Genomic DNA, 24,462 nt, shown 5'->3' with positions numbered 1-24,462 from the left:
TTGAGCTTCTCTCTTCTCATCCCCACCCTTTTAAAAAAACTATACTTAAACTAGAGTATGTATCTAGATACTGGGTGATCCTAGTAACAGAATGAGTTAAGGTCTGAGTGTCAGCTTAACGCTATGATCTTGCATCTGTGCATTATTATAACTATCAGATCTATAGCTTTTACTTGTGGAATATATAATTTCCTTTGGAAAAGTGCAAAGTGTAACAGAGTATGGCACACCCAAAGGAAATCAAGTTGTTAGGGATTAAAAATGGGGTCAACATATTAAAAAGATAACTAAGAGCCTTTGCATGAATATTAAGATTCCATCTTATACCTGCTACTAAAATTACAAAAAAAATATAATTTTGCTGTTTTATTTGATAGAGTTCAGCTTAATTGTCCCTCTGTTAGCCAGAATCAGTTCTGTGAAGAGCAGGATCCTTCCCCAGGCATCATACAATTTCCTCAAGCAAAATCTACGTTTTTTTCCTACACACAGCTCATATGATGGTACCTGTCCAAGTGAGCTTTCCGATTTTCCTTTACAAACACTACATTAAGTGGGACCAGAGTACATTTTGTACTTTGGAACCATTCACCGGATGATATGGTTTCCAATGGGGGAGTCCCAGTAACCCAGAACAATCTCATAGTGTGTAAAAACAGTGTTGAAGGTAAGGGGTGCCTCTGTGTTCACTTGCCAGGTGTATAAGTGATCTAATACTCCAGTGTAGACTAAAAGTATCACTACATTATTTGGTTACTGAAATTAGGAGAATTTAGCATCAACAAAACATAGAAGACAGCTAATTGAATAATAGAAGCTGGTAAATACTAGGTTAAGTGCTGCTGAATGTGTCCTAATAGTAAGCCAATTACATTTTCACCAAATTTTTAGTGTTGAAAATAGTAAAAATAGTGTTTACATGTATTTTTAGCATTCCATATGCAAAGTTATTTCAACGCCAAAATGTGCAACAGTCCCAGTACATTTCACTACTGTAGGATAGGAAGAAAGAATTATGTTTTTCTCTACTACTAGCTTTATATTACATTTTGTCATAATTTCTATAGGACTGTATATCTGAACACACACACACCCACCCCTGGGAAAGCTTACCTCTTTTTCATCTCTAGCAACTGGTTATTGAGTACAGATCTCTCCTCTTCCAGCTAAAACAAGAGAGATCATAGAGTGAATACACCAAGAATCAAATGGTTTGTTCAATTTAACATATCCGAGTTTCCCCACATTTGCACAGGCTACTGAAGCATGGAACATTTTTGGCAAAGTAATTAGTTTTTTCCAGGGGCAACATAATCACAGATTGTTTAATGAACAGGGATGTTAGCTAGCACTTGCAGGCATAACTGGGACACCCTGCACAGAAAACTGTCTCCACAGGTTTCAGTGGCCTAAGTCAGTGAGTGCAAATAGGTTCAACTAGTTTGCAAGAGTTCAGGCACATTTATACAATTCATCACCTAACTCCATGATAGGTGATGTAAACTGGCAAGCCATCATCCAAACAGGAAAAGCTGTTCATTTGAACAGGGTGTGAAAGCAATGATCAACAGAGAAGGTACCATGGATTAAATGAGACCTTATTAGAAAGTTAGCAATTAAGTCACTTTCAGTCTAATGAAATTCTTCATCATTTCAGTGGACCCTTGTTTTATACCAAACCACAATTATTCATTGTGTAGTGCAGACCAGATGTGGAATACTATCAAATTAAATTACTCCTGGGAATGCCAGTGGCACATGAGGTTGCCCAAAGAGATTGCTTACACTGGTAACAACCTCACCCATATCTTGAATTCAGGCTCTAGCTAGATTTTTCCTAGTTCGTAATGTCTGTCCATAGGGTAAGCAGCATGCACACCTTCAACTTCATGTTTAAAATCCAGTGGAACAGAAGGAACTGGTGTCTATTGAGCTACTCAAATAGCCGAAACACAGCAAAGATGTTCAGGTTCAGCCCAGATAGAGAAGAGTGATAAAGGAGCTTCCAGAACAAAGTAAATTATAGAAGGAGTGGAGGTCTGTCTGTCGTCTTCAGGTCTGAGGATAAGTACAGGTTACATGGATATTCATTTTCATTGTCCATCTTCTGATACTGTAAAGCTTCCTGTTTTACGACGCATTGTTCTCTTATTACTGGGGTACAACTTTACACGACTTTGCTTATGTACTCATTTGAATAACAGTAGAACCAAGAGAGAGAACGAAGGCTCCCTGAATTATCTAAAGGCTCAAAAGATGATAAAATCTCCTTTATAGGAGACTGATCATATGGGAGAGCCAGCAGCTGTGCAAGATCCTGCTAAATGACCTCAATAGCAGGGAGCTTTGGATTATATGCCATCATATTCCTGTGAGCATGTTGGAAGTCAAAAATAGCAATTTCACTAACAGAACAAAGCACAGCCTTGCTTCTAAGGATTTGTTGTCTGCCTCCCACACACAGGCAGGCTATGTTACCTCTTTGAATTCTGTGCTTTTATATAAGCTGGTGACAAAGAGAGGAAGTGGTGAAATTCTGAAGGGAAAAGAGTTTAATTTGAAAGTCCTGAAAGAAATTGTGTCCTTAAAAAACTACATATTTAACCAGGGCTCTCACAGCTAGGGGACTGAATACATGAGTGTTTGAGCATATCACATAGAATAACTTCCTCCAGTTGTCCTCCTATGGCTAGAATCTCAGCTCTCTCTAAGTCCATCATTCACCCAGCCAGCCACTTTTCTTTGTAGAGATATGTATTTAAAATCCCCTGCCCTCTTTTGTATCCTTCCCTCATATTCAGGTAAGTCACTTGTGGATCACAACCCGTGCGCTGTATTTTCTTGAAGTAATTGACCCACTTTCCTCCATCAGTAGGCTGCCAGTGCAGCATTAACCTGGCACCAACAAGCAACACAGTCCAGCATCCAATTGCTTAGGTTCCCCCTGGGATAGCCTAATTTTTCAGTGCTTAGCTTCTCTGATGCTCTCTACTCCCTTCAGACTTTGAAAATCCCTGCAAGCCACCTTACCCTGAGCCATGTTCACAATGCCCCCAAACGTGCATCTTTTCCCCAAGCCACACCACCACCTGGCTGTGAGCTCAGCTGCCTTTTGGACTGTTCCATGGGTGCAGAAGTTTCCCTTGCTCCTATTTAGCTTTGCAAATCCCAAGGCTTTTACGATGGGATGGAAACAGAAAAGAAAACATAAATGAAGTTGTGGGTTTCAAGTCAAGAAGGGAACTTAGGCCTCCCTTCTCGTTACCTGGCTGGGTGTAGTGAGCCAGGCAGTCTTCTGTATAGACTAAGGAGCAGCTTGGTGGTTGAAAGGGAGACAAAGATTACTGTGGAGAATGTTAGGGTGTGTTTTAGGTTTATATTATTTTAGGTCTGAAGTGTGTGAAAGGTAAAATGTGTGGGAGGAAGAGAGAGAGGGGTTTGAATCCTAAGGATTCTGTGAGGGATTCATTGGTCAGCATCACCCCAGAATATTTGTTTGAAAGTTAGCAATTGGAGGAGGACTGCTGGGAGAGAGCCTGGAGACTGACCAGCTGGAGAGGGTGTTGTGCAGGCTTGCTGAAGTTGGCAAGAAGGGTCTATCCTGTCAATCAGGGCTGACAGAGGTCCTGAATGCCAAGAAGGTGAAACCATGCTGGGAGAACACTGGAGTCCCTGGCTCACAAACAGGAAGCATAAACTGAAGTATGAAATAAGCCTTTCTGGGGCTTGAAAAGGATAGAGGACACATCTAGCTGTTCAGAATACAGTTAGTTCATAGATTTTAATTGAACATAAGAATGGCCATGCTGGCTTAGATCAATGGTCCATCTATCCTAGTATCCTGTCTTCCAACAGGATAAATAATGAATTACAAGTCTGTTAATTCAGTCTGGAGTGGAGCTGTTGTGATTGGGGATTTCTGCAGTGGCCTTTGAGGAGCATCTATGCTGCCTGTCAGCGACCCCTGCTTCTGGGGACAATGTCCTTGTAGCAAGGAAGCAGAGGGAGGGGTGTCCTGAGGTAAAATTTCCAAGTGAGAAGCTTGGTGGTGGCAGCAGGTATCTGAAACCAGGGTCACGACAGATGCCCTTTCTTCCACTCAGAAATCATTCACCTTCCAATAATCTGCTCCAGTCGGTCTCAATAAGACAACACCATACTTACAGAGATGAGTGGATAAGTTGAGCTAACTGGTCTTTCCATAAGCTCTCCATTGAAGTTAAAACTCATGTGTTGGTCTGAAGCCCGAGAGCAGCAACATAAAAACATTGCAAGACAGAAAAGCTCCCCAAGCTCAGTGTGTATCTGACTGGGAATCCTTTAACTAATTACAAACAGCTAATTATTTATGGATCAATATAGATGAAACCCCCTCAGAGTGTGCCGCATAAGCCACTTTAACCTTTAGATGTCAGGATAAATCATTCATGAAACTATATTCATGAATTTTGCAAAATGTGATATGCGTCCATAGATTCACTAACCCAGTCGACTAACACGCTTGCTAGAATTTATATGGTTACCATAGTGACTGCTCAAAATACTTGCAACATATGTTTGATATCTGTCTTACTGTATTTTAAAAAGGCACAAAAATCAAAGAGCAAAATATTGCTACATTTTGGGTCTTTTCTTATTTTTCTAATAATATCCACTGTACAAAGAGGCAGACTGGGTCTATGGCCAACTCTACATGAAACCTGTTAGTTAACCTCCTAGTTAAGATGGAATTTTATTTTGTACTCTAAAGTGAATTCTCTATGGGTTCACCTTAAAATGTTACTCACTCGGAGGGCTTTCCTACACCTTCTGCTTGGGCCCCTTGAGGATTGAAAGGATAGGAGGTTTTATCCTGACTTGCTCATTCAGTTAACCACATTCTGCACTCCACATTGAGCAGCAGCTAGCCCCTTGCACGGGCTCTGAAGCAGTTTCACTATTACCTCCATTGGCAGAGAAAGGCAGAGACCTGCACTAAGGAATGCTGAAACTAGGCCTATATGCTAGCAGCAGTGTCACAGTAATGGTACATTTACACAAGTGAGAGTAAGAGGGAGAAGGTGGTGGGATTGTGTTAGCACAGGGCAGGATTTCAGAGCTAGAATCCTTGCAGAAGGCAAGTTGACTTCACAGCTATTTCATTTGGAGAATCAGCTGTGAGGAGAACACAGGTTTTCTTGGATTTCAGCATTAGACATCTGAGAGGTGCTCAGGAGTGGTGTGGAACGGACTATTTTTAAGGGAAGGATTTTGGAGGCTTGTTATTAGTTTATGAACCCCTAGACTATTAGGCTTCATTCTAAGTAGCTAGGCTCCATCCGAAGCAAGCAACAGATAAAAGTTTTTCTAAGCAGGGGTCCTGCACATTACACAACCTTGAGCTAAGCAATGCTGAGCTGAGAGGCGCTGCATGAAAGAGTTGTATGGTGCTACAATCAGCATTTTCCATGGCACCAGTTCACATTTGCTTCTTTCTTCTACAAAATGATTACCCTTGAAGTCATTTCTCCTGGTACTCTAATAGGCACTGTGAATTACATGGCTTGCAGCAATGTGGTCTGACCAGCAGATATAGCAATCCAGCAGTCAGCATTTCAGTGTTTCAAGGGCTCAGATTATTTCTAAGGTTCTTTCCTCACACCAAGGAGAATTTCAAGTGATATATGAACGGCAACAGTAAGCATCTAGGCCAGTGGTTCTTAACCTTTCCAAACTACTGTACCCCTGAAGCCTGAGTCCCACCCCCACGGGGCTGAGGCATGTAACTTAGTTTCATGGTGCCCCTGTGGCTCCAGGCAATTGCCTTTCTTGCCACCCCCAATACCAGCTCTGCACTTGCGACCCCTCTAAACCCCCAGGTTAAGAAACACTGATCTAGGCTGTTTCTCCTCCAAGCCCTTGGAAGACTTCTTGGTACTGGAATTGTGGGGGCAAATCCTGCCCTTCACTGGTGGGCATTGAGCCCTGGACACAATGGAACTGGTCCATTTCCACTGTGCAGACAGCAGGATTAGAGAAGCCTGACAGGAGGTCAATCCCTCTGTGCAACAACGAGCACAGCTCCACAGGGGCTCCTGGCTGTCAAAGAACATGTGTGTTTGCAGGAGAATTGGTAGTGGGGCAGGCTGAGCAGAGCCAAGGCAGGTGAATCCAGACAGGCATTATCCCCTTGGGAGGGCAGTCCAGGAGCTTTGTGGGCTACTGCAGCCTTCTCCCTCGGACCTCCCCAAAGCCTGGTTATTGGACTGCACACCCAGAGCAAGGTTTGACCCAACGGACGGCCCTGCTGCCGAGAAAACCTTTTCCAGTTGTGGTTAAGTCTGAAGAAAGGAGCTGGCTGCCTTCAAAGACCGTGCTTAATTTGTGCCAGGGCTTGCCAAGGCTGAGCCCCAGCATCTCTAGGTTTGGCAGTTCATAGGGCTTGCTGCATCGGTTATGAAAGTAAAAAAAATTGCTTGAGCCCCAGCACCTCCTTCATTTCAAATTAAGCACTGCCCAAAGGCTCTCACCTAATTTGAAAGGGAAAAAAGGCTTCCATTGGTTGTTTAAGAAGAAAGCATCCTATCATCACACCACTACTCAGATGGAGGGTCAGAGCCTGTGTTCCAGGGACACTCTTCAATCATCTTTTGAAGCACTTTATAGGATGAAATACTCCATGCATTACTCCTTTCACAGCATCCAGGAGGACTTAGAAATTACTCAGGCTTCAGCTCTAACAGGTGCTTTGGGGAAAGTCTGCCCTCTCAAATCTTGGTGGAGTCTGAGGTTCTGCAGCAGGGCTGGAAGGGAGACTTCCAGTGAAGCTTGGAAACACAGAACACATGAAGTGCTTGCCCAAAGGCACATGCCGTAAGCAATGCAGACGGGTGGCTCACATTCTGCTCTGAGCATGTTATGTTCTAGAATTAGATACTCTATTGTCAGAGTTCTCAAATGCAAACTTTAAAAAGAAGTAATTTAAAATGGGTATGCTTCAGGAAGAGGTTCCAACAGAATAATTCTGGTTATGTGAAGATCTAGAATTTCAATTAAGCCACTTAAAATTTAAGTTCTAAATCTGGTCTTTTTTTGCAAGTACCAATGTAATAAGCTCCATCCACAATAAATGTATTTTAAGGTTCTAGTGACATGTACAAGGCAGAAGTGCTTTACTGACTTTACACTGCCACCAGAAAACCTTATATCAATTCCAGCCCTCTAATAGCCATCAATCCCATGCAATGTGGAAGTTAAAGCACACACAAATGCACATTTCCACCAGCGTTTTTATAGAGTTCAGTATAGGGGTTTTGAATGGTATTCTCCAAACCACCTTAAAATTTTTTCTCTGTATAGAGGGGTTTTTAAAAATAACTACAGTTTCTCTTAACATAGTGGAGAAAGGATATGCAAATTGAGTTGTTTGGAAAATAAAAATACTCCTACTAGAAATGATGACCTTTGGATAAAGAGTTGGCGAAAGCCTATTTCATTATGTGACACTTACATGAAGCCTTCAAATGGACATCTCTCTTATAAAGGTTCTCTATGGGTCATACAACCCTACACCAGTCTATGATTCTAACCGACTAATGAAGTTGGTTTGCAAATGTATTTAAACCACTTCTGAAATGAACTATCCCTAAATCATCCATGCATTACAGGGTCACACAAGCATCAGTGGAAATAGTATGGATTATTTTAAACAATCCAATTGCAGCCTCCACTAAGCACAGAACAGTAAGTGGTTAGCCACCCTACCTTCTGATGAGTTGTTACTTCGTCCCTGCTCCTGCCCAGCTCCTCAGCAAGTTTAATGTTCTCCTCTTGCAGGGTGGTGAGCTGCTGGGACTTCTGAGCAGCCGCCAGCCTCAGCGCTTCTCTGCAAGGACAGGGAGTGCATGGTTACCATAGGAACAAGACAGGCAAGAAAAGACTGTGGGAGAGAATCAGCTTCACAGCTTGGAAAAATAAATCTAGGTCACGTGTCTAATAGGAGCTATGATAAAGGTGACAATCTATACCTCAGATGCAGACTGATAGCTTTACCCTGAAGAGAGAGCAGTGGGAGCACAATACACAATTACTTCCTTTGCCTTTAAATGCTCCGATACCCCTGAAAAGGAAAGTCTATTAAGAGTCATATTACCATTGCTACATGGCTCCAATAGTTTAAAAATCCACAGATTTACAAATATGCTAATTTATGATACAGTTTGAAGAGACAGTCAGGTAGTTCTAGCCTACCACGCCCGTGTATAGGGACAAACACACCCACAGAGTTTTTAACCAAAGCTAAGACAAAGAGAAATGTTTATTAAATTAAAATTATCAAGGAAACCCCATTTGTTCAGATTTAAATATTCCCTGGAATGGCTTGCAACCCAAACACCGAAGAATGTGAGGTCAGGTGAGCCAAAATATAAAGATGACTAGTCTATTTTCATTGTGCTAGCAATGGAATGCACAAAATAAACACCAACAGTGAAAACAAATTAGGGTTAAGAAGTTTTGTTAATCCATGTTGCTGTTGATAAGACTGTATTTTTTAAAATTATTTTTAACGGATGTATATTTTAAAAAAACAAACAAAAGCCTGTTACATATTCTGTGAATATGCCATTTAGCAGGTTCCTACAGAAGTTGGCAGGGTCTTTCCAAAAAAAGTTGCATTTTATTTCATCTAGGCAGTTCTTTTACCATTTGTATTTTACTTTCCCAAAGGGAGACTCAATAGTCATTTCACTGTCGAACACTGACTAGAATACTAAAATATATTATGATGATGACCCAGGGCTGATGTGCCCCAGAGGGATACAATTATGTAATAGGCTTCACAAAACGAAGCATTATCATCTAACTCACTAAATTACAGTTTAAACAAAAGTATTTCACATTTATGATGGACATTTTATCAAGCAACATTAAAAGTAATCAGATGTTGTGTGTATTAAACAAAGCAAAGATTTTCCAGTCCTTTTCCTTAGATCCTTTGCTGTAGCTACATAAGTTATTAAAGATCAGGCTCTAGTGTAAACAATTTTTATGCAGTCTTTTATTCTAGGTTAATAAGGCCTAGTTAAACTGGATCACACCACTGAATTAAATCATCTTGGTATGAATCTGTTGATGCAGCAACACATCTAATTTTAGTCTCACTTGTTTGCTGTGCTGCAGTACATAATAGTGCTTTGACTTTTGATTTTGGCATTAGTGTGTGAGGAAGTCAGATTCCTGATGTTAAAGCCACACAAATAGTGGGGTGAACTTTTGTGAAACTGCAGAAATCCACTGAAAAAGAATTTTAATTGATGTCCAAAAGAGCGTTTGACAACCTGTTTATTAATTGGATAAGTAAAAGCGATCAATATCACTGCTTCTCTGGTGCCCAGTTTTATATGTTAAGCACTCTTGCAAAAACAGTTACCACGTCCACTGAAAGATTTTTCTATCTACAGAGCCACAGCTAGCTATTAAAAGGGCTCTCCTGCATGATTCCCCTCCACAATTGCAAGAGTTTACCAGCATCTACTGGGCATCCCAAAGTCATTCTGGCAAAACAGACTGCTGAGGATTTCAAGGAAAGCCGCAGCTGCCAGTTGAACTCCTTCCTTTACCAACGTTAATTACTTTGTTTATGTGTCAGAGTATTATAATAGGAATATTGATTTAAGTTAATTTAATAATCAGTCAAATTAGATTAGCTTCCCCCTAAACATGAAGTCCAAAATCACAGGTAATTATAGACCATGTTCAGCAATCGGCAACTGCCTTAAAACAGAATCACAAAAGGACCAAGTGAGGGGAAATCAGTGTCCTTTAATTAGAAGTCCCCTACTCTGAAGCCTAAACAGCAATTTCCACAAATAATTTTTTCTTGACAAGTTACAGAAGAATAATTTTTAATAAAAAATGAGATCTGATAACTTCCTGGTGTTCTAGGATTAGAGCAACTAGTCTGGAAATAATTACTTTGCCTTGGCATTTTCTACAAGCACTGAAGCAGGTGGGAATTACTCATGGAATGAAATCTTGTCACACCAGAAGGGGCCTTTCTCTGACAGCCATTTCAGTTTTTAAAAGGATAGAAAAATCAATACCGCTGTGCAGGTTCTGGAACACAGCATTAATGCATGTGTTCTGCAAGAAGCCCTGCCTCTCCTTGCCTGGACTGCCTTGATCTCAGAGCACTGGTCAGGTGTGGAGCAAAATCCCCTGCACCGTTTTGAAAATCTCAAGCAACCACCTTCACCCTTCAGTCCAAGTTCCAGGTTCTGAATCTCCCAAACAGGTCACCAGATTCTCTCCACACAGACAGGGTGGGATTGGAGACCTGAGGTTTTATGTGCCAAGTCTCTAAACCTTGGGACGCTAAGGGGCCAGTAGCCATGCTGGGCCTTTGTTCTGGGAGGGACACAGTTGTAGGCTGCTGGATGCCCGTTAAGTGCTAATAGTTTTATTCATGCATTAATCAAATTGTGGCCAGAGGGCTTTAGCCCAGAGAGACTGTATGTTTCATTGAGTACTGCCCTGGGACAATGTTACTACATATATATCTACTCCTCACATTTTCTTTGCGTCCTATTGGTTTAGTTTATTAACAAAACAAAGAATTATATCATCACTGTAGAGTCAAGATAAATGTGAGCCAAACCTGCAACACAATCTGCTTCACCCATTGCCAGCTACATTCCAGTTTCAGAATCTATGCTGAGGCTGTGAAGACTAGGAGTGGACCATGATCAGCTATCACATTGAGCTCTGTCTATACTAGATGCTAAGTGGTGTTTAACAACGTTAGCTGACACATTTTAAAACACCATGTATTTTCCTATGCTAGACAGGACCTGAGTGGAGACAGCAGACAGACTATAACTTGATTTACACATACCATGGTGAGTTTGCTCTGATACAAGTTAGAAAAACCATGGTTTGCCTAGCAGTGCGTGCAAATTTGATAAATAAGCCATTGATCAAAATCAGACAAGATTTCATACATACAAAATCACTTGAACCACTAACTTTAACCACAAACATGTTTTAAACATATTGCAAGATTTGTTTGGATTGATGCTTTTTAAATAAATTGGTGCCCCCATGTGGCAGTACTGTATACAGCTTCAAACCAATCATTTCAATTAACACACTATAATTTAAAACATCTCCACAAATAATTCAATAACCTTCAGGGAGCCACATTGGTGCTCTGTTTTCATGTTTTATATATTTCAGAAGCTAAGTTAGTAGTGAATTATAACACACTACCTCTGTTTTATAAATGAGGATACTGTAGATGACCTGGTAAAAAGACTCATTTATGAAAAAATTGCTATATAGCCACATAGAATAAATAAGGAAGAGTTCAAAGGCACAACAAACATTTAAATACTTACACTTCTTTTCTAAATTCTTCCATTTTCTTGTTCTCCAGATTTAGAAGCTCTTTTGATTTGTTAAGTTCCTCTTCGTTTTTCAGGTTGTTTTGTTTAAGTTTGTCCAGCTTAAGGGGAGGGGGCAGAAATCTTGTTAAAATTCATGGAATCATATACTTTTCAAATGAAATGTTTGTAAACAGTCAAATATTGGTGAAAATAGAGGTCTGAAGTTTTGAACTGTTGCACTTCAAAAAGACTGATTTAACTCTTCACTTACTGAGACAATCAAATATTTCTCAGTACAGATAAACAGAAGTGTAACAAACCTGTGTTCAGTGCAATTCCAGCCACATAGCAAAGTCAAAGGTTAATTTAAGATTAACTGACAATAAAATAAATAGAAGAACTTTAGAAATCTATCCACCAGATTTCACACAGAACACCTATATTTGTAAGTACTTTATCTACAACTCAACACTTTTAGCAAAATTCATTTAGTATGATTTGTTATGATTGAGTGCTATTTGCTAAAAAGGCCTTTTTCTGATATTAGGAAAAAACATGCATAATTAATCACATGGTTAAGCTTTACTGTACCTTAATCAGCGAGAAATAGCAGGCTGAATATTGTGTTTGCAATAATGGGAAATCCATTCTTTTGAGAGATCTTGTTGTTTTGGTACAAATTATAGAGTGTCTTCTAATATTTACTGTGCTTGCATCTATCATGCAAGCACTTATCAGATTGTAAACCTCTTCTGTTCACAAGCACTCAGTAATGCATTATATTATGTAACAGATAATCTCCAGCTACTTCGATGGTATTTACTGGACAGTGGATTTTTATTTTAAACAACCCAGAAATTCAACTGCTGGCATTAATAATGTCATCTCTCTCAAGCAATTAACACTGCCTCGAAATCATTGAGAATTAAGTTTCGATAGAAGCCTATGGCATTAGTTTAGCCAAGCATTACCTATTAAAAATGAACATTATCTTAATGACATCAGAAAATTCTAGAGAATCATCCGCAGAGCCCGTACCCAAAATGCTCAATGCGCTCAAGTATGTTTCCCCACATCTTTTTGTTTCAAATGGTCAGTTTATGCTTGGATCTCTGCAGCCTGGGGGCAACTTATGAGGAAGAAAGATTAGAGTAGTGTTTCCCAAGCATGTGCTGTGGCACATGGGGGTGCTGTCAGGCCTGAACAGGTGTGCCATGGAATTTTTTGAAAACCTACTTGAAGAGTTCTGAATTGGCTCATGAATATTTATGAGTTCATTTGGAGACTATATGGTGGTGTGCCTCAAAATAATTAAAGGTATCAAGGTGTGCCACAGCAGAGAAAAGTTTGGGAACCATTGGATCAGAGTGCTAGTGAAGACACCACTACCAAAAAAAGATTCAGTATTACAAAGGGGGAAAAACAGGGGGAGGGGGCATTCCTTGACCCAACATCATCATTGATGGTACTGTGGTATTTCTTAGCTTACAAGCTCTTCAGGGCAGGGATTGCAGCTTCCTGTGTGTTTGTACAGCACCTAGCACAAAAGGGCCTAAATCTTGACAGGGGCCTCTATGCACGGCCGTAATAAACAGTAAATGATAAATAATAATACATAAAGCAGAACAGGAGAAATGAAGATGCTGCAGTAAAATTGCAGGTCATAGAGAGGATTTTTTAATAACCACGCACAGACGCTAACAAAATTTTTGTAGACTAGCTTTGGAGAGGAGAACTTTTGTGGATTATTAATGCTACTCTTACTTAGCGCTTCTGTAGTGCTTTTTATTGGAGTGTAAGAACTATCCACATATTTAAGATGAGGAAACAGACACAGAGGAGTTACTATAAGCAACTTGCCCAAGGCCACACAGTGAATCACTGATGAAGCCAGGCTTAGAACCTAGATCTTCTGTATCTGTGTCTTGTCTACTGTACCATGCTGCATCTCTCATCATGTATAAGATAAATGCTTCTCCAGCATCTTGGAAAGCTAGGGTCCATGAGCATATATGTAATAGAGTATTTATAATTATAGCTTGACACACCATAGTTAGAGCTGTAAAAGCATGTAATCCACAAGGGTGTATTAGGACCCACAGCTTCTCTATGTATAACCTTATCTAGTAGTCCATGCCATGATGAGTTCTGTGGTGGGGCAGTGACAAAGGTTATTCAGCCCATTCTTCTCCTTTTCCCCACTCCCCCATCTTTCCTATCCCTTCTTTTTTGCCCCGTGCTGTGCTTGTATTGATTTAGTCACTTAAAAAAAAAAGAAAAAACCCACACTTCTGAACTGTAGAGTAAAAACGAAACCTACCCTTACAGTTTTTTCTTTTTAGGTCATATGTTATATACAGAAAAATGGGGTTCAAACAGCCTCTCACTTGCAAAGATCAGACTAGCAGAAGAAAGTGAACATATGTACAATTCAACATATGACTAGAATTGTATGGAAAATGTAGGTAGCTCAAAAAGCACATATTCACTGATAAATTGTGGTGCTTTTGACTATTTGGATGTAGATTTCACATGAATTACAATATAGGGACATTTCAAGAAATACCAGTAAGTCTCTGACGAACTTTGTGACTCTTTTCATATATAAACATTTAAAAGTGATTACTTCATTTTGCAGCTTCTGATTTGTCTTTCTGGAGTCCTCCAAGGAGGCCAGTGTATCGATCTTTTCTTTATGAAGAGCATCTTTCTCTTTGGTCACCTGCTCCACTACCTGCAAAGCATCTTCTGCCATTTTAGCAGCCTAGATACAAGAAAGAATTATTACTGGGGGGAACACTCCAATGCAGTAGACCAGCCATTATACCATATTCTGTATACTTTATGCAGAATTCAGTTAGTTGCCAGCTCTTTTCCATATTAATTCAAGTATGTTAAATATCTTCATTTTCATAACTAAAACTGGAAATTTATCTGCATTCTGAAGCTGCATAAAGAATAAAATAAATATAAAAAATTCTAATTCCATGCAGAAATGAATTACAATCCCATGCTTGTGTCATCATTGGAATTGATTTTTTTTTTTATTGAATCCCTGAATAGCCTTAATTATATCCACCGTGATTTCTCTTAAATGCCCCAAACATCTTACAATCGTAGTAGTTCAATAGATATTCACTACCAACAGACTGATCTTTTAGAAAGATGTGGAATTATAGAGTAATGAAGTTTTGAATTTGCTGTGAGAAGATCCTAAAAGTTAAAATAGAAGAACAAAAAAGATACAGCTATCGAGTTAACGTTACATATGTTACTTTAACATTGTTAATTATGATTTGCCCATGTGAAATTAAATCTTTGGAGAGCATAAACAAAGCTTTAGATTGGAGTAAAATATTGGAGACAAAAAAGCCCCACAAAATTTATACTTTAAGAGGTTTTACAGTTTACAAGCCAAGCAAGGGTCTGACTCAAAGTTCTATTACTGCTTTGTTGGTGGTGAATATAAACGCTACTGTGAATAAAAAGAACAGAGATGCCAATTTAATTGTTACAGCAGACTTTGAAAGTTCTAAAAAAAAAAAAAAAAAAAAAAGCCAGCTAGGAGATTGTCTTGCAATTCCTTTTGTCCAATTACATTTATTGGAGTAAGATTTTGTTTTCTATCTCATGTAATTTTAAATTAATACTCTTTTTGTTCCATTTTTTTTTTTTTTTTTTTTAATAAAAAGGTACTGTGAGCCCCAAGTCTAAAATCATGTTCATTTGTACTCATTTACCATTAGTTGTTAGCTGTAAAATACTTATTCTATTAATGTATAATTTCTCCTATAGGATTTATTTTTATTTTATTTTTTGGGGGGGAGGAGGGGGGAGGGGAAGAAGTGGTGGGAAAAACACCTTTCCTTTTTATTCACAGTTTCACAATTGTTTTCTTGCTACATTCAGTGAGAGCACAGTTCCTTATGATTAGACATAGAATTGTTTTATATTATGGGTGTTAAAAGATCTTTCACACTCATTGTTACAGACAACTTGAGACAAACGGGATAATATACCAAGAGGGAAGATAATTCCAGTCTGTCTACATTAAGATGAAGTGCTGGTTGTGCAATTAAAGTGCAGACATCAAAACCATTGAAGTTAGTGTTCGGTGTTAGTAACTGTACTTGACTGGTTTAACAATGTGTTTCAATACCTCAGATTTTTGCGTTACTGTATGTGTCTGAAGAGCCTCAGTGTCTTTTAGTTTCAAAGCAAGTTTGTCCTTCTCCATGAGTAACATCTGATTTTTCTTCTGCAACATCAGTAGGTTGGCTGAAAGGTCACTGTTAGTTTGTGCTAAAAGCATTACTTCCTCATGCAGTTTGTAATAGTCCTCAGAGAACTTCTCCTTCTCTTTCAGTATTTCTTCCTTTATCATGATCAGATTCTTCTGTTCTGCAAGCAGGCTCTCATTTTCTTGGAGCAGCTTCGTTCTCTCTGATTCGGTCACCTCATGGCTGTGCCGAAGATCTTCTAGGATCTTGGAGAGACAGGCATGCAAGTCCTGGAGTTCTGCCTTTGATTTAGTCAATGAAGCAAAATCATTCTTTAGTTTTTCAATATTGGAGGCAAGTTGATCTGTCTCTGTGCTGAGCACCTCCTTTTCTTTAATGATTTCCTCTACTTTGGATTCAGATCTTTCTTTCTCCTGAACCAGCAGTTGTTTCTCAGACAGCAATTCTTTATTTTTAACTGTTAGCTGCTCTGTCTCCCTTTCTAAAAAGCTGATGGTGTTCTGAAGTTCTGCTTGTTCCAATAAAAATGAATCATTTTCCAGCTTTCTAGCTTCCCTTTCTATTGTTAAATTCTCCTGCATAATTTTGACCTGTTCATTTAATTTCTGACATTCTTCTTTCAATTCAATCCTCTCTTTGACCAGCATTTCTTTATTGGAGGAACAGGTTTTGAAGGAAACCATCAGGACTTGCTTGGCTTGCGAAACAGCAGCAAGTTCATTTCCTAACAGGGTTTTGGCACTCTGAGCCTCTTTCAGACACTTTGAAAGTTCACAGTTATAGGCTACTAGTTCTTGATTTTCTTGGGTTTTCTTGTCCAGTTCTTTCTTGAGACTTTCAGTGGCACTCTGGAGTTTGGCCTTCTCTTGAACCAGTGCTCTCTTAGCTGAGATGTCCAGCTCATGTTTTCTTTTCAAGTCACACATTGCATTTGCAGAAGACTGTTTTTCAGTGAGCAGCTCTGCACACTTGGTTTCTAACATGTCCTTTTCTTTGAAAAGGGCATCATTCTGCTTTTTAAGTTTCACTGACTTCTGAGAAGCCAATTCCTTCTCTCTGCTCAGCTGGCTGATTTTCTCATTTAAAGCTATCTCAGCAAGGGTGGCATCCTCGGAGGTCTTGGCAAGCTTTTCAGCAATTGCCTTATTTTCATTTACGAGTTCCTCCCTTTCGGCCAAAAGCCTCCGCTTAGACGAAGCGAGAGCTTCCTTCTCTTGTAGTAACTGGATACATTCGGAGTCTGTTGTCTCCCTACTGGCTTTAATCTCCTCAAGCAGTTTAGAGAGACTAGCATGGGAGGCCTGCAACTCTACATTGTCGTTGGTAGCCTTCTTCAGATCTTTATTCACAGCATCTAGCTCTGCTTGCAGTCCTTCAGTTTTCACATTTAGTGCCTTTTCCTCATTTAGAGCAGTTTCTAAGCTCACATGCAGCTCTTCTTGACTTTGAACGAGTGCTTCCTTTTCGGATTGTAGGTTCTGGCTTCTTTGCAACAGATTATCCCTTTCATTTTTTAAGGCTGCATATGTGCTTTCAAGAGCCAATTTTTTATCCACGACTGAATTTCTCTCTGCAGCCAGAGTAGATAATTCTTGCAGGAGCTCCTTTTGATCTCTGGCCAAGTCCTCATAAGAGCTTTTTAGCTTCTGGATGACATCATCCTTGTCTTTAAGAAGAGCAGTGTTCTCCTCAGAAAGCTTTTTCTGATTATCCTCCTGTTTTTCTCTTTCCTTAACGTGCTTCTGAGATTCCATAACTAAGGCATCTTTGCTGGTCTGAAGTTCTTCCAGCCGTTGGAGCAGGGCTGACTCTGAAGAACGTAGAGCATCATTTTCCCTACTTATTTTCAGAAGATCTTTCTGTGTCGTCCCTATTTCAATAAGTAACTTTCCTTTCTCAGAAATTAATGCTGCCTTTTCTGTGCTTTCCTGCTGACTTTTAGTCTCAGCTTCTTGCTTTTCCTTTAAGATCTTTTTATTTTCTGAATCAAGTTCTTTATTTATTGTCCAAAGCTTTTCCTGGTCTTGTTGCAACAACATAAGCTTGGATTCCAACTCTAATAGTTTTGATAATAGTGAACCTTTCTCTAACTTTAAAGCATTTCCCTCCTGTGCCAGAGTCTCCTTCTCTGATATCAAATCCCTCATCTCTTTTTTGGCTGATGCTAACACAGAAGTTAAAGACTAAAGAAATAAAGTTGGGGAGAAGGGAAACAAAAATGAAGTCAAACAGACAAATGAGAAATGTGGATTAAGGACAAACAGAGCTATTATAGTTTAAATAAAAAAGCGTATATACTGACACACAAGTCCCTGTGTAATCTCAACTGCTGAAAAACGTCAATCCATTTTTATTACAGAAAAGTGAATAGCTAGTGAGACAACCTAGTGGAACTAATTAATGATAGTTATGTTAAAAGATGCCCTAGTTTGTGTGTTCATCCACACTGGAGTTTGGCTTTTTGTTAAGGCAGTTCCTTTTCCCTCCAAAGTGATTTAAATGTACCAGATACATAGATTAAGCAAGTAGTCATTTTAAAAAGCTATTGTAGAAGACAAGAATGACCAACAAGATTTAGTCAATACCTGGATGAGTTGCATTACAATTAATCCAGGGAGCTATACTAGATGATGACTTCTATTACTTTAGCATTTATACTATATAGGTTATCTATCCATGATACCTTATAACAAAAAAGGTTAATTTATTCAAATAATACATCAGAAATATGTTTGATAATTTAACTTTCGTGTGTCAATTTATACACTGAATAGTCTGCTAAAGCAGAACATAACACAAAGCTTAAGGCAAATAAACAATGAATGAGATGAAAGCAAGCAACAATGTCCAGGAAACAGAGAAATCAGTGAAAGTTATTTAAAACAAGCTAAGGGCAAAATAGTTACACACAACATGGAATTGTTTTACAAAACAAAATTTCAGTAACGTAAGGTGCCTATAAAGAAAATATTTCTAAGTATATTTAATTTTTTAAAATCCAGATGCTTAAAAATCCCTTATTAAAGAGAAATAAGATTTAATTCCAACTGACTCTACTGGACCAGAAATCTATGAGGATATATAAAATTAATCACTAAGGACCATACTTTATATTAAACTGAAATATGGATAAAAAGATTAGTTAATAGTCAATGGCACATGCTCATCTAGTCTGGATAAGTTTTCACTGGGTGGACACAAAAATCCACGTTAATACAGATGAGTTAGGCTAAATGAGTCATTGTGAGAAAAGAGATAATAGAGCAATTACTTGCTTAAGAAACATACGTACTTTGGCAAGTTCTGCTTGTTTTTTCAGCTCCTCAGTCTGTTTTTCCAAGTCACTGTTTTTCTCTTGTGCACTTTTCAGCATCTCTTCTGTATCCAGCAGATTTTGTTTAAGCCCTTTCATGGCTGCATTGTGCTCAGCAATCATCTCAGAACTGGTTTTTTCATGCATCATCTGCAGGTCCTTATACTGATTTTGGCTTTTCTCAATTTGCTTTTCCTGCCAGATTTTAGAACAATTTGAATGCAATCAGAAATCTTGGGTTTTTTTACTACCTTTCCAACACAACCAGTTAGAGTTTTCTACAGTTCTTCTTACCAGATCTAGTAATTTATCTTGCATTTTCTTCAGTTCAGCCTGATGATTCTTAAATGTTTCCTGCTGGCTCTGTTCAGCTTTACATGTTGTCTGTTCCACATTTTCCTGTAGTTGAGCTGCCTTTTCATTTGATTTTGTAAGCTGAATTTGTAGTTCTTCTAGCTTCCTAAAAAAATTAAAATATAGCAAAATGACTTTTTGCCGATAATGAAACTAACATACAGACACATAACTCTCTCTAAGTTACAGCACGCTTCTATTAAATCTTTAGTGCAGAACAAAAGTTTAAAAAAAGGTTTGTTTAATCACTATAAATTGTGTAGAATGTTCTACTATCAAATTAAATGGACAAACAACAAGATCAAGGCACACAAAAGCAACGGTGTCAGGGTAAATTTGGCCCTAAAGTTCAGGGTTTTACAAAAACAATTTTTTGCATTACATTTATGTTTAAAACAAAAATACACATTCCCTTGCAGCATTTGGGCTGCATGCATTGTACTAGTGCATGAGAACCAGAAATTTAATAGTTTACTTTCTGTGTCTAAGCTAAACTAAATGCAATGATAAGCAAACCATGAAAAAGTATATTCATTTAGTTTCAATAGTGCAAGATTAGTTACACAAATGAGAAATTTTTAAATAATTTTTAAACCAAGCATCTCTTTGATCCAACATGCACAGAGTATTTATGACAGAATGAATCTGATGGCACAAGTTCTGTTGTCACATCAATGTGAAACAGATTTGTTTCAGGATGAGCTTTCACAGCTGCTTACAAAAGGACAAAATATAGGAACAAATGGCAGGAATGCTCTGATAGCAATGGGATACCTTTCTTTTAACCGCAGCTCATCATTCATCTTTGTAAGCTGAGAAGAATTATCTCCCGAGGACTTCATTATTTCTGCTATATCATTCTCGAGTTTGGCTTTAGCTTCAGTCAACTGCTGTTCTTTTTCTTCCCTCTCTTTCATTTTTTTCTCCATAACTGAACATAAAAAAGTTAATATTCTAATAAATTTAATCCACAGGCCATGCACAATACACTTAGAAGCTAACAAGAGACAGTAAACATCAGTGTTAGCCTGGTGCGATGACATCAGCACACTGAACTTCCAAAATTAAAAGTCACGTTTGGGTTTGGACTGAAAGCTATAGGCTGTGGAGCAATGGAAAGGTGCAAAACTCTCAATAGAGAAATACCATGTTGTACATGGAGAGACACAGGAAAAACAATTAATCAAGAATACAACTTTCAGTAAATGCTTCACTTAACTTTATGTGTCAGGCTGTTAATAGTTGATGCTGGGTTCTACACATCAGGAGAGAAATCCAGCAGGTGCATTTGGGCATACTCACTTAACTGAATGAAGTTACATGCCTCTATCAAGGGGAGAATATTAGACCAACTGGTCTTCAGAGCAGTGTAAACACAAGGAGCACTGAGAGCTACATCACGTCACTGCAGAAAATGGCTCCACATACATGAAGCCCAGTGACTACCTCCATGGAGGAGACTAGGAAGCGGGGCTTAGTAGGCTTCCTTTTCTAACCAGACAGTCAGTTTAGAATGCAGGAAGAGGAGATTTGGTGGATGTGTCTAACGGGAAATGGTACTAGAGGTTATGTGACAGGGAAAGGCGATGTGCTAGCTTGAAGGTCACAAACATTAGGAAAAAGTTAACAACCAAACCAAAAAAGATTCTTCACGTGTAAACAGGGTTCATACTCTTTTTATGAGTTGTCAAATGCTTTTTACATGTCTATTATAGGCACACAGAGGGTATTTTTCCACTGCACACTCCTTATGGCAGAGTGTACAGTATGTATACAGTATGTACACCCTCTAGCATGGCTATACATAGCAGTGCAGACGATGTGACACTCCTTAAGCAAATAAACACATGCCTGAAACTATAGGCTATGTACCCTACACAGCTCTCTACACGAGCAAGCTGTGCCTCCCCGGTTTACACTGATATGTTAGCATTGTAGGATCCTGCTGCCTGAGACTGCATGTGACGCATGTAGCTATACGCAGCATGGTCACATCCTGGTTTTCACTGTGGCATATATCTACAGATACCCTACTCACTGTCATCAGCAGTACCCTGAGCATATCATTCTCATTCTCCAGCCTTCACCCTAGAGCATCTCCGTTAATAATCAACTCAGATCAGTTTCAATATTAACATATTTTTGTAGTGTGTTTTTGTTTGTGCTGTTAAAACAGATAAATTCCTAAAGAAAAGCTTTAACCAGTTCCCTGGTATAGATTCAAGCAACAAAGGTCCAATCAGGAAGCAAGCTGAGCCAGGAAATACTTTACCATTACTTCTCTGATGCCATGATCACTTTGCACACACGCACACAGAGAGAGAGAGAATATATATATATATTTTTTTTTTTACACTAAAGATGTGGTTTATATTTTGGCTCGGGGCAGGGCATTGGTTTTGGTTCAAATAGGAATCTGACTTTCTAGCTTCCCAAAGCTAGTTTGCAGACATGTCGTCTTTCACTATGTGCATATTAGTCATCACCATATGATGAAAAGAGCAGGAGGCGGCATGAAAGCATAAACCTGATGGCACATTCCAAACCATTCAGTTTGGTCATTTCCTTACCTGTCAAATTAGATTTTAACTGATCCAGTTCCAAGGACATGAGTGCAAATTGCTCTTCTTTTTGGTTTAGTTTTTTAATAGTTTCTATGGAAATAAAATTATATTTAAAAGATAAAGTTACTTCCCCATTTATTGTGGCTCACCTTTTCTAAGCAAACCCCATTTACAAGATATGCATATTACTCTCAGATCAAACAAGGAGACGACAAATATTCCTGTTTTATTCCTAGTTGCCAAGACCAATCCTGCTAAATTAATTACCAAATGTGACCCTTAGGCTCATAAAACAATTTTTTCTGCACCATTTTTTCCCTAGCAGGTTTTTGAAGGGATTCATTTAGACTCTAGAGTGGGGGTTCTCAAACTTTTTTTGCTGGGACCCTCTTTGGAAATATTTCAGGCTTTGACGACACCCCCCCCATGCCATCCCATGCCATCCCATCCTTACTGGCATTCACGGGGGGGCTGGCAGCTTGTGATCCCCCCATAATAACCTCATGACCCCTTGAGGGGTCACGACCCCCAGTTTGAGAACCCCTGCTCTAGGGAAACATACCTTGCATAGATTTTTGAACACTTTCCGCCTCTTCAGCAGCACTAGCAAACTTTCCTTTCTAGAAGGGAATGAAAACCCAAGACAAGTTTTAACCATATGATAATGACACATTATTATTCAAATATGAACTTCATTGAAAGCAGTGTCACTATTTTTTCATTTCCCGATTTGATCAAGACCCCTCCTAATCACAAATGTATTAAAAGTTTTTGACTTGTAATTTAGTCTATTTTGAATTTGGCAACACAGGAAAAAGTAAAAAAAATCCCCTGCGTTAGTTTAAAAGGGGTCCCTAGACGTCATAGGAAAGTTCTTTGTAAACTAGGATAGTGATATAGCAGCCATGTGCGAGCCATAGTTCCTGTGTCTCCCACAGTTAGCAGGCCTGGACCTCAATTTAAAAGTTATGAACTTTAGCTCACAGGCTGTAGTGGACTTGCTGTTTGAATGGCCCCATGCAGCCTCGTGGCCAATCTCACACCAGCCTTTTCCAGCCACAATGGCAGGAAGAGATGGAAAGCTAGGGACATCTGAGGAAAGGCCAGGATACAGAGATAGATAAAGCAGGGGGGGGCCTCCTCAATCAACATCATAAAACACAGCTATAGCCTTAGAAAGACCACATGGAAAGACTGACACACACACATTTTGCTTCCTCCTTAGTCTGGTGTAATCTTAGCAGGAGCTAGCCCACTGTAGAACACTGAAAAATTTAACTTTTATGTTGCAAAACAAGAAGTGAAAACTTGTTATTCAAAAGCTGCCTGTAAATAATACAGTGAAGTACTGTTAGCTCATACAGCAGTTACAATGATAAAGGACTATACCTACCTTAATGACTATTCTAAAAATGTGTTGTATGATGTACTTGATCTAGCTCAATGTTTTATTTGTAAACCAGTAACAGCTGAGCTCTGTTTATGCAACAACTTGATAAAAGTTAAGCTTATTGTACTTTTCATTTTGAAATCAGATATATAAAGCACTTTGACTCAAAGCCTGCATTCCTTACTTGGACAAAAGTCCATTTGAAACAACTGAGATTTTTGTTTGAGTAAGGACCCTTGGATTTTAGTGATGATTTCCCTCTAAAAAGCTTAAAGAGAACCCAATGGGTAGAGAAACAAGATTTCTGAGAATTACTCACCAAAAGTTGAAGCTCCGTTTCCAAAGAATCTTTAACTTGATTTACTGCACCCAAGTTTTTCTCAAGGTCAAGAAGCTTTTGCTCTTTGCCCTGTAGTTCTTTGGCCAGATTACTAGCCTGACAAGGGTGATTAGATGGAATAAAACAAAATTTACAAACATGAATGAAAAAATAAAGAACATAAAATCTTGGGCTTCAAGTAAATAACGAGAATGTTCAAACCATAATATGTAGAAAAATTAAAAAAAAAAAAAACCAAAAAAAATGAAAGCTGAAGGAAAAATGTTATGTGTTAACTGAATATAGTTGATTTCTACTGGAGGCTGCACCACAATATTAACTGCATCTCAGAATAAGTTTGAGACAATCCTTGTAATTGGAAAGTAGTCTCAATTTAGTTCTCAGAATTATGCCACAAACATTCTTTAATGCTAGACATTTTGGGTATAAGTCAAGTGTTTTAAATTGTGCTTATTACATCAATAGAACGTTTCTTACCGGAATATTCAGTAAGCACATAATAACAGACTGTATTGAACATTACATATTGTTGGCATGATTTCCAAAGGTATTGAGCACCCGCAGCACCCACTGACTTGAATGGGAATTGAGGATGCTCAACATGATCTCTGAAAATCATGCCAAAGGTCCATGTAAATCCAATTTTTTGGCACCATTTGTGGAGAGGTTTAGGAAAGAGATCTCTTATTACTTCTACTTTTACAATCAAAGAGCTGATTTGACAGATCTTGTGTGAAGGGGAAGGAGCTCAGATGCTACATTTCAGCCCTGTCTTTCCAAATTACAGTAGCAGAATAATCTTCCACCTCTATAACAGTGATATTCAAGTGACAAAATGGCTCTATGTGGTGAACAACCTGAGCACCAGAAAAATCACTGAGACACATGCTGTGTGGC

General features: G+C 38.8%; 1 protein-coding gene across 10 annotated transcripts in view; it reads right to left on the bottom strand.

The window, feature by feature from the left end:
* The window catches only part of CLIP1 (CAP-Gly domain containing linker protein 1), a 98,677-nt gene that overhangs the window by 12,477 nt on the left and 61,738 nt on the right, over positions 1-24,462 (bottom strand). For 8 of the 10 annotated variants that reach the window (XR_010918219.1, XM_067539563.1, XM_067539568.1 and 5 more), the window contains 11 exons: positions 23,545-23,661; positions 22,398-22,455; positions 21,842-21,925; positions 20,046-20,202; positions 19,212-19,377; positions 18,897-19,112; positions 15,523-17,787; positions 13,990-14,127; positions 11,376-11,482; positions 7,744-7,864; positions 1,114-1,166 (listed from right to left, as the gene is read on the bottom strand). Coding sequence is in view for 9 of the 10 variants with exons in the window: in XM_067539563.1 (XP_067395664.1) it covers positions 1,114-1,166; positions 7,744-7,864; positions 11,376-11,482; positions 13,990-14,127; positions 15,523-17,787; positions 18,897-19,112; positions 19,212-19,377; positions 20,046-20,202; positions 21,842-21,925; positions 22,398-22,455; positions 23,545-23,661 (3,482 nt within the window). In the remaining variant the exon portion in view is untranslated. The remainder of the gene's footprint in view (positions 1-1,113; positions 1,167-7,743; positions 7,865-11,375; positions 11,483-13,989; positions 14,128-15,522; positions 17,788-18,896; positions 19,113-19,211; positions 19,378-20,045; positions 20,203-21,841; positions 21,926-22,397; positions 22,456-23,544; positions 23,662-24,462) is intronic. The other 2 variants (XM_067539569.1, XM_067539570.1) reach the window with 1 other exon arrangement.

Source organism: Emydura macquarii, unplaced genomic scaffold, assembly GCF_026122565.2.
Source record: "Emydura macquarii macquarii isolate MOO-44397 ecotype Brisbane River unplaced genomic scaffold, CSIRO-AGI_Emac_v2 contig_554, whole genome shotgun sequence".
NCBI lineage: Eukaryota > Metazoa > Chordata > Testudines > Chelidae > Emydura > Emydura macquarii.
The sequence above is the reverse complement of the archived record's forward strand: the minus strand, read 5'-3'. Positions and strand labels throughout refer to the sequence as shown.